Below are 16,532 nucleotides of genomic sequence, written 5' to 3' on the forward strand. Positions count from 1 at the left end.
AAGAGCATGGTCGATAACAAACTGAAGTTGAGCACTTATCAAGGAATTTTACCCCCGGTTCAGCAAAGCAGACTAGAAGCCATGACAAAGTTATCTAGTCATTGGGCTCCCCAATGGTGCGGGGATGAAAAAGAGGAGCTGTTTGAAGTACATGGCTGGCCCACAAACATGGTGGTCGACCTGGGAAAGCACACTTGCACCTGTCGATTCTGGCAACTCACAGGTAATTCATTCGGACCCTATAGATGCTTCCCTTAGCATGAATTAGTCAGAGTTGCTTTTGGTTTTCTCATTAACTTTGTCTGTCTACACTTGGCACAGGGATGCCATGTATGCATGCAATTTCAGCAATTCAAGACAAAAATGGTAAGAGAATTGAGGAGTATTGCCATGAGTTGTTGACAATGGAGGCGTATAAAAGGACATACTGTTTCAATGTTAACCCGGTTAAAGGACAAGATTTGTGGGAGAAAACATCTTCACCTGCCCCTGTCCCACCCCCAATCAAGCCTAAACCTGGGAGGCCTACCAAGAAGAGGAGAAAGGACAAAGGAAAGCAGCCAGTTGGGTCAAGCACTAAGATGAAGAGGAAGTACAACCCAATTAGGTGCATGTTTTGTGGTGAAGTTGGACACAACAAGAGAAGCTGTGCAAAGAAGAAAAAGGAGGATGCTGAGGATCAAGCTAGGCAAATGCAACTTCAGCTTGCCCTTCCTAATGGGCCTGCTCCCCCTACAGATGACCCAAATACCAACAATGAAGTTCAATCACATTCTCCCCCTCCTCCCCCAGTCCAGCCAGAACCTGCTGTGGAAGTCAACCAACCAGTGCAAGATACCCAACTGCCTGTTCAAGACATTCAGGTTATTTATTTGCTGCTTTTTATTCTGCCCAATTGAATTTGTTTTATTTACTTGAAATTAATTGGTCTGCAACTGGCCTATGCAGGGTGAAAAGAGAGGCAGGCCACCCAAACTGCATGTAATAAAAAAAACAGGCAAGATCAAATGCCTCCACCCAGTCACCTGTGGCCATATCTGCTGAGACATTGAAAGGAACAACTTCTGCCACTGCAAAGAAGATGCAAACCTTCATGATATTCGTGCCTACTCCAGGGTTCAAGCGTCCAAGAAAGAAAGATTAATATGTTTAACTAGGAAATATATTTTGTATGTAGTTGAAAAGTTTGCTTTTTGGGAACATGGCTCTGTAAACTGCCTCTGTGTTCAGGATCATTTAAATTAGGCCTAGTATGTTTTTTTGTTTACATGAACAATGTTGTCTCAACAATGTTGTCTGGATCCTTTCTCACCTTTGTGGTGTGTCTACTAAGACATTATGATATCAATATAATTATGATGTTTGTTATGGATTACAATTACTTTGTCTACTGTTATATATGGTTCTATTTGGTGAAAAGATACTTATAATAGTTCACACATCACCATCATGTATTCTCAGTGAAACCCATCAAGCTTAAACAACAAGTTTATGTTAAATTAAAGACAATTAAACCATACTTTCATTCATAATTAACATCATCATTACATATCAACTAATTCAATTTCTCTGATCTAACAACACCTCTAACACACAAGAACATAACACTCCAATTGTGGCTTTACTTGGAGATTAATGTGACCAACAGTGATACACACAATACAGTAGCCACCACCACTGCAACTGACAAGAACATTATCAGCATCTTCATTGCTCTAACCTCACCCTCCAAGCTACCCAATCTCCATGACACATTCAGTCTCCATTCATCATAGTCCCCACCAACCTCTGCATCAGTTTCCGCCCCTGCTACATACCCATCTTCCTCAACCCACCTAAAGAAGTTGCAGTGACTTCCCTTCTGAATTTTTCCAAAAAAAATAAAATCAATTTCAACAACCCAGTGTAATAGACAAAGGAATATTGAAAACAAGCTTAATATATCATAACCTAACTCACCGGGTATCTAGCACAGGTGTGGAACAACCTATCCGGATTCTCTCTTGTGCCGGATTTCTTAATTGTCGTCTTCAACCCACAAAAGCAAGTCTGGTCCTTCATCTTCCTCCTCCGTCGCATGGCAGAGTTCGACTCATGGCTACCGATAGACTGCGACGGCAGGTCACCACTCCGGCTTCCACTCATCATAGCAGCGACTCCTCAAAGATACATCGCCACCTGAGAATCGCGCACATATATGCTTCAGATTGGGGGTTAGGGTTGTAACATTAGGACTAATTTGACCTAACTAATCAAACATATCTTATCAGCATTAACGGTTGCCATGCTGGACCTCTCCACGCTGGCACTTAACGTTCCACCTCACCAAACGTTAGCCACGTCACTACCTCACATGACGGAAGGACAAACTCGACCAACGTGAATAACTTTCGGGGACGACTTTGATTAATTTTATCTTTCGAGGACTAAAATGGAGATCGGGGTATCTTTCAGGGACGATTTTGACTATTAACTCATACTTTGTCCCACAAATAAATTTTTTTTTGAATCATCATTGCCGACAATCATACATATAAAAGAATTAAACTAAATCAAATTGTAAATATTGGTGTAGAAGTATTAAAATTAATGTCCTTATTGTTGCTAATTATAAGCTTTATTAATTCTCGCACTTGAACATTGAATTGTTGGTGGCAAATTAGGCGCGACGCAAATGATTTTTACATGAGAAAATTCTATACTCAAGGAGTAGATGTTTCTCTTCCTCCAGAATGCATAATTACCTTTTGATGATTATGCAGGACCGACGAAAGTACTCAATTCGTAATTATTTTTGAGGATGGAAGTCTTTTCTCCTTAGAGGAATATAATAAGGATAAAATGTGAAGTGAATTTGGACGCCAAAGAAAAAAAAAACGGAATTTGACAGAGTAGATCCCTTTTCTATATTGAATTATTGATAAAGATATAGATTGGTACATATGTAAATGGAAGTTAAGACATTAGCCGAAGAGTGGCAGTATCCCCGAAACCAATAAACAGACAAGTTACTGATGAATACATGATCTTTACTAAAAAGTTATACAAAGAACTCTGTACAACAAATGCAGCTCAGAAAGACTGGTTTCATTGGCAGCCAAACAATTTGGTTCTAACTTCTATGTAACAAAATTTACCATCAAGTGCCTAATAATTTATTGCGCTGGAGCTGCTAAAAAATGACCAAATGTAACAGAAGCATACTTACGAAAGAATGGATGAACTTGCTTAAACATTGTATATTGTAGCCACATGCTTCTGTCTGTTTCAACTTGCCAAAATGATTTTTAGATTCAGCAATCACTCAACCCATTTGCTCTATCTTTTTGGCACTATTAACAAACGTTGCACTTTTATCAAATCCCTCTAGCAAAAGAATCCGCATTGCTTCTAATCCATCTTGTAATGTAAAGTCCAACTGAAAGACGTGTTTACCAACATTATGAAGAAAATTCCACATACCAAAGGTCCCTTTGTTCCCAAAAGTAGAAATGCAAAATAATTACCTCTTCTCTTTCCTGCTTAGTGAAAGGGCGAAGAACAAATGCTGCAGGATCCATTTTCCCAGGAGGCCGTCCAATGCCTAGTAAAATCAACAAGTATGCAAATAAGTATTGCAACGCAAACAAAAGTAAAGAAAATAAATCTTTAATCTTAGGCAGGTTATGCATTTACCGATTCTTAAGCGGGGAAAACCAGTGTTCCCTTTAAAGTGATTAATTATACTTTTCATTCTGCCAACAAGCAAGAAGAAAAATAATATTAATGCTTCATTCAAGGGAAACACTTAGCAAGAAATAAGATCAATGTGTATTGTATAACCCATATAAATCAGCATAAGAAAGATAAAAATAAAAATCATGTACAAATACCAAGCCCTTGTTGAGGCTTATGACAGTTCCTCTGGCTCCCCCCATGCCCATCCCCACCCCTCAAATTGGCAAACCGGACAAAAAACCAAAACCATAAGAATTAAACAAGTTGGGCTCTTTCCAAAACATAAAAATAGATGAAGATTATAGTTACCCGTTGTGACCTCCATGTCCCCCCTTTGGTAGCAGCCGCAATTTAGCAAAAGGCAAATCCATGTCATCAAAGATCTGTGTAAAAAGACTTGCTACTTAAATGATCTTCCCTCTTCTTTTCTCTCATCACTTGTAAAACAAAGGGACTACATTATCATAACATAGATACTTTACCACAACTACTTGCTTCAATGGAATCTTGAAATACGAAACTATGGCCCCAACCTTCCAAATAGATTTGAACAGCAATCAATCAGCACCAAAATGAAAGAATTTAATACAGTAAACCCACTGACCAAGAATACAAAGCAATTAGTACTTCAATAAGGCTACCCTAGAGGTGCCAGGTGCAAAAGTGGAAACAGTCACCAAGGATAGATATTTGATCACTCAAAATTGACAACACCTGCGAATTGTGTCATTCTTTAATCTTTTGGAATCTTCGTCTGGCAGTAATTCATATCAAAGAACTTGGAAATACATGGTTGTCCATGCTCAATGTAGACCCAATTATTTAAGTGTAATAAAATCATCTGGATTCTTGTGATTTTATGATTTCAGCATGGTATTCTAGTTCAAACTGAAGCTTAATTTGATTGAATTTTGTTGGTCCAAAGAATTGTAATTTATCATTCTAAAAGGACTGAAAACTTCAAGTACTAATCAATTTTCTTTGACATTTACAATCAAGTGATGGAATGTTTTTATCCAACACATTCTGTATCATTAAACCTGAATATTATAGGTATCAGACTTACAGATTCCCCACTTGCATTCATAAAAGTTTGTGGTTTTGCAAGTATAACTGGTACATCACCTATAAAACCTGCAATAAGAAAACAACGAGAACCCTACATTTTTAACATTGATTGCTATAATGTCTCTGAAATTCAATTAGACAAAACTAAAACCCTTTTTTGTACCTTTTCCAAAGGAGGCTTTAAAGGAAACGCTGCTCATAGGTATCCCCTCAGCTTCAGCAATAGTATCAACCATCTCAAAACCAACCTAAAACCAATCAACTCATATAAAGGACACTGAAACTTGTCTCAATTCCAATTCCAACAAGTTGCTTCAATTTAATTTTATTACAAAAGCCTTTTTTTTTATTTAAAATATCGACAATTCACAAATAACAAAAATAAAAAGGAGAGAAGAAGAGCATAACTGACATTGTGGCGGGTGGCAGAATACTTCTTGCCGGGATTGCCGAGGCCGACGATAAGCCAAGGGTCCATCTGTTTGGGCTTCGAAGTGTCAGTGGTGATGGAAGCTGCCATTGCGGTGGACGAAGAAGGATTCTGATGGGAGAACAGAGACACCGTCAAAGACGCAGAGATTAGGGGTTTTGACAAGCGCAAGCAGCGCCGGCAGCCGGGGAAGTTGAATTTGAAGGAAGACGCGCAAAGGTTCATGTTTTGTGGTTTAAACTTTCAACAACATAACAAGTTGAAGCAGTCACGCATGAACCCTAAAAGCGAAGAAGGTAGGAAGCTTGGAGAGGATGAGTTAAAAAAAAAAAAAAAAAAAAAAAAGAGAAGAGAAAGAAACAAAATAGAAAATTAACGCCGTTGCCGGGGATCGAACCCGGGTCACCCGCGTGACAGGCGGGAATACTCACCACTATACTACAACGACGAGTTGCTTCATTAAATGCACATACTCAATTTAGTTTCGGAATATACATTTAGATCTTGCCCCTCCCCATTCTTCCTGTTCTGCCATCTTAACTTTCCGGAAAGAAACTATTCATATCTTAACCCAAAAATATAGCTAATCCAAAATGAATAAAAGTCTACTTAAAAATGTTGACTTCATTTACACCAATCCAATATCTATGAGATTTGATGCAATGACTTGTTTAAATAAGTAACAAACTCATAAAATATTTTTTATTTATTCAGAAGGCAACTCTCAACAACTTTTCTAAAAAAAAGAATGATCATCCACCGTCAAAGGTGAAACTATTCTAAAAAGTAGTTATCTACTCTAATATAAATACACTAATACCCTTAGATATATTCAAAATCCAATCTACTAAAAAACCTGCTTTAAACCCTTGCTAACTTAAGCATCATAGTCCTTTGTAGGTACCATCCCCCACCTCTTCACGAGAAACTCGGACGGTGGCACATCGGCACCAACAGAAGTCAGATGCTGCCTCAAAAGGAGTCTGGACCTCACATTCAGGCACAAAAGCAACACAATTTCACGTAACCTTCAGAACATTGCCGTCGTTGCCGGGGATCTGAAAGTCTACATCCAATCATGGCAGACAATCAATTTGAAGACAGACATACGGAATCCGAATCTGAACCAAAGCACCATAATGACGACCGAGCACTCGTGATACCTCCACTACCAAATAGAACAAGTAATCATCACGTGGAGAGAATATCAAGAAACCCTCAGCCTAGGCGAATCAATTTAGAGGTACATCCACCTGAGAATGAGAAGCCTCTACACCCAACAGAAATTATGGGACTTGTACATGGATATCATAGCCGACTAGAGCAACTTGACCAGGAGATAGAGCGACAAAGAGAAGTTGAAAAAGACCTGCAAAGAGAAGTACGATGTCGAAGAAAATTAAAAGAAAAGCTTTTGAATTTAGAAGCTGACTTACGAAATAAGAGCAATCATGCAGATCGGGAAGAAAGTTCTTTTGGTGGAGAAGATCCGTTCATAGAAGAGATCATGCGGGCTAGAGTTTCAAGAAATTTTAAAAGCCCCGACATGGACCTCTATGATGAACAACTGACCTAAGACATCATCTCAGTAGTTTTAAAAGTCATATGTATTTGGCTTATGCGTCCGATGCAACCTGTTGCAAAGCTTTCCCGACAACATTAACTAAAGCGGTGATGAAGTGGTTTGATAGCTTACCTCCTAGGTCGGTGACTTGTTTTGTCAATCTCGCAAGAAAATTTCTCATCCGACTTTTTATTCAAAAGGATAAAGTCAAGCACGCTCTAAGTCTTCTAGGGGTCAAACAAGAGGTTGGGGAACACTCCAAGCTTATATGGAAGGATTCAAAAAAACTTGCTTGAAAATTCAGAATTTACCTCCAAAAGTTGTAATAATGGGGTTAGTTAATGGCCTCAAAGAAGGGTCATTCTCTCAATCTATATCAAAGCGACTTCCGACCTCACGAAGTACAAGAACGAACAGAAAAGTACATCAACATAGAGGAGAATTTTTGACTTAGAGAACCAATTCCAAGACAAAATCTTACTTATCAAGCTCGGGATAAAGATAAAAAAAACTAAGAAAAAGGATAAATACAGCTCGGACAAGTCTCAAAGATACCATAACTAAACCCCGCTCCGAGTATCTCTTGTCGACATCTACAGGGAGATTTGCCACACTGAAAAACTTCCACCCCATTGACCCATCAAGAAAAAGAAAGCTGGAAGTCGGACGGAATACTGTGAGTATCACAAACTATATGGGCATTTGACTAATGATTGCTACAATTTGAAAAACGTGATACAAAAACTGGCCAGAGAAGGTAAGTTAGAAAGATACCTCGCAGAAAGGTCTGACGATCCAAGAAAAAGGAAGATAAGTAAGGAAGACAAGGGTCGACAAGATTGGCCCCTACAAACCCCTGATAGACACATCCACATGATAGTTGGAGGATTTGTAGAAGGAGGGGTAGCCAAGCCTTCTTGCAAAAGACATCTGAAAGAAGTCTACCAAGTCGGTGAAGAATACGCAGTTCCCGATTTACCCACAATCTCATTCACCAAAGAAGACATTCAAGAAGTAACCCTTGGCCATGACGACCCTTTTGTGATTACAATGATACTCGCCAATGCAAACCTCCACATAACTTTGCTAGATTAGGGGAGCTCGGCCGACATATTATTTAACCTATTTTTGACAAGCTCAGGTTAGAAGAGAAAAAGTTGAGAGCTTATCCTGACAATCTTTTTAGGTTAGGAGACATGCCCTCTAACCTCTCGGCTTCATCCCCTTGCGTACCACTTTTGGTAAAGGTGTGAAGTCCAGAACTTTGAGTATAGACTACATTGTGGTTGACGTGGCATCGCCCTACAATGCATTGATAGGTCGGGCAACTTTGAACCAACTAGCTGCGGTCGTTTTCACTCTTCATCTCTGCATGAAATTTCTGTCTTTAGAGGGAATCGCTACCATAAAATGAGATCAGAGGTTAGCGCATAAATGTTATAATGAAAGCTTGAATCTACAGGAAATCATTAAGGGAAAAGAAGTCAACACCATTGAACTTAGTGGTGTCCAAACACGAGAGGAACTACGACCACAACCCAGTGAAAAGACCGAAGAGGTTCAAATCAAAGATCAGGAAGAGAAACTAACAAGCATAAGAGCTAATCTGGATGAAGAATTGAAAACAAATCTCGTTAAGCTCTTACAACAAAACTCTGATCTCTTTGCTTGGAAAGCCTCCAACATGTCTGGGATACACCCCGACCTCATGAGTCTCAAACTTGCTGTCTATTCGGGCTCACGACCTGTTCAATAAAAATGATGAAAGCTCGGTTCTGAAAGAGCACAAGTCGTGGAAGAGCAAGTAGAAGCTTTATTAGAAGCCAAAGTCATAAGAGAGGTAAAATATTCTTTGTGGATGGCTAATGTGGTACTCGTGAAAAATCAGAATAGGAAGTAGAGAGTGTGTGTCAATTATACCGACCACAATAAAGCCTATCCTAAAGGCTTGTACTCACTTCCTAGCATTGATACCTTGGTAGATTCAGCTTCAGGGTATCAATACTTGTCTTTTATGGATGCATACTCGGGATACAATCAAATCCTGATGTACAAGGCGGACCAAGAGAAGACCTCTTTCATCACTCCAAAGGCCAATTATTGTTATGTGGTGATACCTTTTGGGTTAAAAAATGCTGGAGCCACTTATTAATGGCTAATGAATAAGGTGTTTTCATCCCACATCGATAAGTTAATGGAAGTCTACGTTGATGACATGCTCGTCAAAACAAAGGAAGACACTAAACTATTGTCTGACTTAGCTGAGGTATTCAACACAATAAGAAAACATGGGATTAGACTAAATACCTTAAAGTGCATGTTTGCAGTAGAAGTTGGGAAGTTCTTAGGCGTCATGCTCACCCAAAGATGCATCGAAGTTAATCCAGACAAATATAAAGCAATACTCGAGATGAAAATCCCAACTTGCCTCAAGAAAGTTTAACAATTGAATGGATGATTAGCAACCTTATCCAGATTCTTAGCGGGATTAGCTCTAAAGTCTCTACGACCCCTATTCTCAATACTCAAGAAAGGATAGCAATTTGAATAGACTCGGGAATATGAACAAGCTTTTTAAGACTTCAAAAACTTCCTAAGTCAACCACCAATCCTCACCTGACCTGTTCCAGGGGAAGTGCTCGTATTGTACTTAGCAGTTGCAAGTAGGGCCATAGCCTCAGTTTTAGTCCGAGAAGATGAGAACGGATAGCAACCAATTTATTTTCTTAGCAAGGCTCTACAGGGGGCAGAACTAAACTATCAAAAAATAGAAAAGTTTGCATATGCCCTTGTGTTCGCTTCAAGAAGGCTCCGACCTTATTTCCAATCTTGTACCATAAAAGCTTGAACTAATCAACCTATGAAGCATATTCTTCAGAAGAAAGATACTGCAGGTCGGATGCGACAATCGGAAATAGAGCTGTCCGAATTTGACTTAAGGTATGAAACACAGACAGCAATTAAATCCCAATATCTGGCCAACTTTGTGGCCGAGTAGACCGGAACCTAAGGAAGTCCTATAACCTGGAATTTACATATAGATGGATCATCCAATAAAGCTGGAAGTGGAGCAGGAGTCATTCTGGAGAATGAAGAAGGAACTCAGATAGAACTTTCATTGAAATTTGAGTTTCTGGCCTCCAATAATCAAGTAAAGAACGAAGCATTACTTGCTGGCTTGAGGCTAGCCAAAGAGGTCAGGGCCGTAAGGTTGATCGTATTTAGCGATTCTCAACTAATAAACTCTCAAGTAAATGGGACTTATCTGGCTAAAGATCCCAAACATGAAGAGGTACTTGGAAGAAACACTAGAGCAATTAGCTCAATTTTCTAAAGCTGAGGTTTAACATATAGCTCAGAAATTAAATATCCGAGCAAACACCCTCTCCAAGTTAGCCAACTTCAAGAAATGGAGCAACAATAGAAGCCTAATCCAGGAAACTCTCCACACACCATCAGCGGCCAAAGAAGTTGACAAGTCAGACACAATGGCTATCTCCAATCTAGATTTGGGTTGGATGATTCTCATTATCAAATACCTTAAATTTGATATCATATTCGATATCATCCCTAACGAAGAAAGGAAAGCAAGAAGGCTCATAAGGAAAGTACAAAACTACACCTTAGTTCACAACATTCCTTATAGAAGAGGAGTATCTACACCTCTATTAAAGTGTGTCCCAACCTCCCAAATTAAAGAAGTCTTAGAGGAAGTCCACAATGGCATACGCAGAAACCACTTAGGAGCACGATCACTAGCTAAGAAAGTGATCCAAGCTGGCTTCTTGTGGCCGACCTTACAAAGAGAGGCAGCCGACTTCGTCAAAAAATGTTTTTGTTGCCAAAAGCATGCTAACTTCCATGTGGCACCTCCTGAAGAGCTCATTAGCATTACCTCACCTTGGACATTTGCAAAATGGGATTTAGACCTCTTCGGATCATTTCCACAGGGATCCGGGTAGGTAAAGTACCTCATAGTTGGGATTAATTATTTTACTAAGTGGATTGAGGAAGAATTTCTAGCAACCATCACAGTTCAAAGAAGTCGGAAGTTCCTCTTCAAGAATATTGTCACCTGGTTTAGTGTTTCACACTCTATTATCATGGACAATGGAACTCAATTCACTGATTCAGCATTCAGAAGTTTGGTTGCAAGCCTCAAAATTAAGCACCATTTCAAATTGGTAGAATACCCCAAAGTCGTACTGGCCGGGCTAAAGTGCCGACTACAAGATGCAAAGAGAGCATGGGCTGACGAGCTCCCTCAAGTCTTGTGGGCATATCGGACAACCCTTCATTCAACAACTGAAAAATCTTCTTTTTGACTTGCTTCTAGCATAGAAGCTATGATTTCTATAGAAGTCAATGAAGAATCCCCAAGGGTTAGATTCTACGACAAAGTAGGAAAGATTAAAAAAATCAGCATGAGCGACATCATCATCATTTAAGTTCTTCAAGATAATGCTATTTTTAATATGGGAGATGTGAGAATATATAAAAATACTTGAGAAGCAAGTTGACCACTAAGGCTAAGGGCATCAACATCAGGAAATGGATCCTCTCCAGTTTTTTCAATACTTGACAAAATACAGTGCAATCTCTCACCTTTAATTTTAATAGTGGGACCAGAAATAAATAAGAGAGAGAATGTGGTGAATGGTTAGATTAAACACTGCACACCATCCAGTTTTTTATTCAGTGGAGAGGATCCACTCCCTCAACATCATTATCTTTTGAAGAGGATTTACTCACTGCTTTATCACTAGACGAGTTGCTCTCGTTTTTCTCTTCATTTTTTTGAGAGACTACCGGTCCGTCAAGGTTTCCATCGGATGTATTTGATGTATCATCCTTATCATCACTATTTGAAGATGTTGACACTGTAATTGGTTCAAGTCTTCTTGTTACCTGGCGGCTTGAGTAATTAAAATTGAATTTCTTTTTTCCTACAAGCCTACCAGAAGTCTTAGTAAAAGGAGTTAAATTAATATTGTGGTCTTTCTCTAGCAAGTAATAGAAAGCACGAAAGAAGTGTTTCATTTTATCATGTGAGGCCATTAACTTGTCGAAAAAAACTAAGTTGAGCAGATGGTGTCCTGCAATCATAGAATCTGTAAGACTTTTTTGGGTCAAATGCGGTTGTAGCTCAACTAAAAAATGGCAGACAGCCACAATTGAAAAAATCAAACGAGACCATTAACATTAGTGATTCTATTCTTCTCCCTCATAAGGTCTGTGATCCAATCTAGAGTGAGATATAGTCGAGGCAGAAATAATTTGGCTAAACACAACTTCCTATCTTCGGCTAACATAATGGCCAATGGGAGATAAGTGACTTCGACTTGAATACTTTGGGCACAGAAAACAACGCCGCTCAACCAATAGAGAAGAAAGGCTATGTGCTCATTATCAAAAACAGGTTCTTCATCTTGACCTTTGTTATTGAGAATGAAGCTTTGGTAGGTGGTGGAAGAGATATCAATGGCATACTTAACTCCTGTGGTCGACTTGGTAGTAGCTAAAATTTCCTCTCCTAAGGGAGGTAGGCTAGTTATAGCAGCTATATCCAGAAGAGTAGGCATAATCATATCGTATGGGGTGTGAAAAGTATGAGAAGTCTCATCCCAAAAATACAATGCACCTCCCATTAGTCCTAAATTGATAGTGTAAGAGTTTTTACTAAGCTGAATTAGATCATATATTCCAATCTCTTTCTACAAGGTCATCTTCTCAGTTTCAACCCTATCTAATCAAGTACGGTAACCTCCAATGTTGGTCTTTGGGGGATTTCTGAATAGCTTGTTATTGGAGTCAAAGTATCTAATGGGAATAGAGTCTTGAAAAGTAACAGGTTTTCTTTGAGAGTGACCAGAAAAAGAATTTTTGATCTTGTTTGCGGCTTTGGCAGAGATAACAGGGCCGATGAAAGCTGAGTCTACACCGTCAATGGTGAAAGGGAGTAGCACCTGAGATTCCTATATTTTTTATTTTGAGGCCTCTGGTTCAGGAGCAAAATCTTTGTCGTTTTTAACAACAGACTTATCACAAATGACCACTTTAGATGAAGAATGAGGACTTGCTGACAGATGATGGTTTAAGGTTGCCATAAGAGTACAGATTAAAAAATCCAAGTATTGGATGCCGAGGTTGTCAACAATCAATAAACAAGCTGTAAAGGTAAAAAGTAATGCATAAGAAATGAATAAAAGTTGAGCTTATACGGGTTTAATTTGGTCTAAGCAATAAGCAAGGATTTAACATGAAACAACACTTAATACTGCTTGCCAATACTCATATATATATAGTAGCCTAGAGATGCCTCTTTAGACATTAGAACATCCTATCATTTTTCCAATTCAAAATGACTAAGATAAAAAGCATTTGAATTCCAACCCACATGAACATGCCCAAGAAAATAATCTGTAATTTTTGGTTCACAAAATTTAATACAGTAGAGCATACATGTAATTTGAAGAACAGAGAACATGTTGAACAATATCATAGTTAAAAAAAATTTCATCTATAATTATAAATATCAGCAATATACCAAATAACATAATTAGCTCATAATCAAATTAAGAAAACAAACATAAAAGAAAAAATGAAAGTAAAAAAAAAGCAACATAATAGAATTGAAGAATAAGGGTTCAACAGTCAAATCTTAATTTAAGTCAAGGAATGTAAAAAAAAAAAGAATGCTCTTCAGAATAAGATTCTAGTACTCATAAATAACACAAGAGATATTATTCACATTATTTTTTAGGGTTAGGGTTTCTCTAAATCAATAATGGAGAAGAGATAGATAAAAATAGAACTAACAATTAAATCTTACTTGAAATATCAAAAGAACTAGGTATAATTGAACCCTTTTGAGTGGAAGAAGCCCTCCAAAGTAGATGAAATTTGGAAGAATGGGAGACACAGAGTTAAAGAAGAAGTTTATGGGTTTTTAAATACTAACGTATTCTCTCTCTCACAAGTATTACAAGATGATAGGATACTGTTTTATTTTTATTTGGTCAAAATAAAAATAAAAATAAATAAATAGGTAAATAAATAAATAAAAATAACTAAAAAAAGAGAGTACGACACTTACGAGTACTCCTATTTATATTCTAGTTAACATTTTAAAATAAGATACCTGTCAATACGTGTTTTTATTATTATATATATATATATATATATATATATATATATATATATAAAATAAAAATAATAATAAATTTAAAAGAATAAATAAATACATGCTTATATACATTGTTGGCGAGTTTAAGAGTTTAGATATGGAATCGAGTTGACTCGGACATAAACTCGATTTTGAGTAAACTCGGCTAGTATCGGTCAAATTCGGTCAAACTTGCAAGTCTAGGATCGAGTTAGTGAATTTGTTTTTTCTGCATTTTTGTTCAAAAAAAGCGTCAATTTGAAACCTAAAAAACACTTTTTCTATTAGGGTTACGATAACATTCCGAAAGAGTGAAAGAAAACTCAATCACAACTCACTCATCTGCGTCGTTTCTCTCAAGTCTCACTTCTCGATGTTTTGCCGTAGTCGCGTTCCCCGTCGAGCGGCCACTATTCGCCTGCGTCTGCTACCTCTGCTCTGATTTGCGCCATTGTCTTTGTAAATTTTACCTCTGTTGTACTTTGCTCTGTATTTCTTCACATCTCCACTATCTACAACTCCATCATGCTATCACCGTTCACGAGTTCGACTACTTCTTCTACAGTCCTATCTTTGTTCTAATTCACGCTGTCGTGAAGTCCATGACTCTTTGTCGCCGTCGTTTTGTGCTGCTGCTGCACCCTCACCACCACTGCCTGGTGCACCCTTTTATCGATCCGTTATTGCTGAGACTTTGCCCCTTCTTTGCTTCTGCATCCTCTATTTTTTATGTCTTTCCCCTTTTTTGAGCCTTTGCTTCTTGATTTAGTTTTTTTTCTTTTTAAATTTTATTGCTTCTAATTTTAGCCTATTGTTTATCGTTTATGTTAGATGGCCAGATGGTTCATCCATTCATGGCTGTTAGTAATTAATTATTTAGATTAGAGTTAATTATATGTCGTAAACAGATTGTTAAAGTTATATTGAATGTTGAATTGTCAAATGTTTATTATTTTAGTTATGTAGTGTTAAAGATTTATAATTTTTTTTTACTTTCAGTATTGCAGCTTTGATAAATTACAGTGTTAGTATAATTTATAATTTGATTAATTTTTAGGTTTCTAATTTGATTATTTGATATTGTTCAATGTTCAATTAAAGATTTAGTATTACAGATTTAGAATTTTTAATTTTGTCTGTTCTATATTGTATTTGTATAAGAATAATTGTAGAGGATTTGAATGTGTATTTTAAAGTATTTATTATAATGTGTGCTACTATTTTAATTTATTATATATTTTAATATTGATATTATTAATTTTGAAGGGTTAGAATTGAGTAAATATACATTATGTATGATATATGTATATATAAAAACTTTATAACATGTGAACTCGTACGAGTCTACGAGTTAACTCGCGAATCGAGTCTAGGTCAGCTCCACGAGTTTACTTAGACTCGCGAGTTTGACAACCTTGCTTATATATACTTCTTTTATTACTATAACCAACAAGATTTTTTCACTTTTAATAACTATATGACTTCAAGTAAAAAATCTTGGCTGGCATTATGTTAGACAAAAAAATTATTTTTATAAAAAATTATGAAAAAGAAATAATTATTTATATAGTGATGTTTTTGTACATAATATTTATGTTTATTTTAATTAAATTAGGTCATTTGACAGTTTGGTCATTTATTTTGATTTTTTGAATTGGCATCAAATGAGGAGTGCGAGAACAGTTACGGATGCCATTCAAATTTCCACTTGGTAACTGTCAGTTGACATTAGGTTAGTCTATAAATAAAACTTTAGGTACATTTTGTAGAGAGTTCAGTTCTTTTGGAAAACACTTAGAAATCCAAAACACTCTCAGCCCCTTGACATTATAGAGTAAAATTGGGAATCTTAAGTAATTTCTCTGAACTCAAACACTTGTAATTTGTTTTTTTTTTTCAGTTTTTATTAATAAAATTTCTCTACTTTTACTTGTTCATCTATTTTACGTTTATGTTTCTTCTTCATCTTCTCTTTAATTTCTTATTTTTTTTAATTTCTGCAATTTACTTTGCCTCCGGCACCTCGCATTTCTTCGTTTATTTGTTACTTTCAATCCGTTTTAATTCTTATACGATACAATTGCGAGTACCCACATTTTCTTTTAAACATTAACAAAATTTGAGTAAAACACTATATTTGTATGAATTTTTTTCATTTTTTTTCGTTTTTATTGTACTTCTTTCTATACTTTATTTTTGTTTTTAGAGTAAAGTATCATTTATGTCCCCAACGTTTGGGGTAAGTCTCAAACCTATCCCTAACGTTTTAAACGTCCTATTTGTATCCCAAATGTTTCTAAATCGAATCAATGTTGTCCTACCGTCAAAATGATTAACATTTCGTTAACGACGTTGCATACGTGGACGTTATGATACACGGTGGCAGGGCGTTTGTTGTTACTGTTATTGAATTTAAAAAAAAACATATATGTGAAGAGAGGGTCCTCTTCGAAACCCTAATCCCCAAATCTTTGCTTCTCGTTGCTGCTGCACTATCTCTCAAGGGCGATTTTCTCTGCGTGAAAAAAGATGGAGCATGAAGCATGCCAATCTGAAGCAACGCAAGGCAGCAAGCAAGCCACACAAAA

The 16,532-nt window shown here is 37.1% G+C and overlaps 2 protein-coding genes and 1 non-coding gene across 3 annotated transcripts; all 3 read right to left on the reverse strand.

The window, feature by feature from the left end:
- Positions 1 to 1,476: 1,476 nt before the first annotated feature.
- On the reverse strand, positions 1,477 to 2,178 carry LOC110269650 (uncharacterized). Its single transcript, XM_021117561.2, has 2 exons — positions 1,960 to 2,178; positions 1,477 to 1,861 (listed from the first exon to the last, which is right to left on the reverse strand). Exons 1-2 carry the CDS (start codon positions 2,146 to 2,148, stop codon positions 1,622 to 1,624), a joined length of 429 nt encoding a protein of 142 aa, XP_020973220.2. The 5' UTR covers positions 2,149 to 2,178; the 3' UTR covers positions 1,477 to 1,621.
- A 704-nt stretch (positions 2,179 to 2,882) lies between these two features.
- Positions 2,883 to 5,686, reverse strand: LOC107630319 (Peptidyl-tRNA hydrolase family protein). The gene is made up of 8 exons (XM_016333414.3): positions 5,198 to 5,686; positions 4,949 to 5,033; positions 4,784 to 4,851; positions 4,200 to 4,250; positions 4,027 to 4,100; positions 3,676 to 3,734; positions 3,507 to 3,583; positions 2,883 to 3,418 (listed from the first exon to the last, which is right to left on the reverse strand). The coding sequence occupies exons 1-8, from the start codon at positions 5,438 to 5,440 to the stop codon at positions 3,305 to 3,307; spliced, it is 771 nt and encodes a 256-aa protein (XP_016188900.1). The 5' UTR covers positions 5,441 to 5,686; the 3' UTR covers positions 2,883 to 3,304.
- TRNAD-GUC (transfer RNA aspartic acid (anticodon GUC)) lies at positions 5,592 to 5,663 on the reverse strand. Its single transcript has one exon. It is a non-coding gene; the product is annotated as a tRNA-Asp (tRNA).
- Positions 5,687 to 16,532: the final 10,846 nt, after the last annotated feature.

Source organism: Arachis ipaensis, chromosome B3 (assembly GCF_059453495.1).
Source record: "Arachis ipaensis isolate K30076 ecotype BB chromosome B3, ASM5945349v1, whole genome shotgun sequence".
Classification (NCBI taxonomy): Eukaryota; Viridiplantae; Streptophyta; class Magnoliopsida; order Fabales; family Fabaceae; genus Arachis; species Arachis ipaensis.

Coding starts and splice junctions, on each gene's coding strand:
- LOC107630319 (XM_016333414.3), bottom strand. CDS start 5,440: ATGAACCTTTGCGCGTCTTCCTTCAAATTCAACTTCCCCGGCTGCCGG. Junction 3,584..3,675: donor TTTTCCCCGCTTAAGAATCG/GTAAATGCATAA, acceptor TGATTTTACTAG/GCATTGGACGGCCTCCTGGG. Junction 3,419..3,506: donor CTAAGCAGGAAAGAGAAGAG/GTAATTATTTTG, acceptor CACGTCTTTCAG/TTGGACTTTACATTACAAGA.
- LOC110269650 (XM_021117561.2), bottom strand. CDS start 2,148: ATGATGAGTGGAAGCCGGAGTGGTGACCTGCCGTCGCAGTCTATCGGT. Junction 1,862..1,959: donor ACACCTGTGCTAGATACCCG/GTGAGTTAGGTT, acceptor GGAAAAATTCAG/AAGGGAAGTCACTGCAACTT.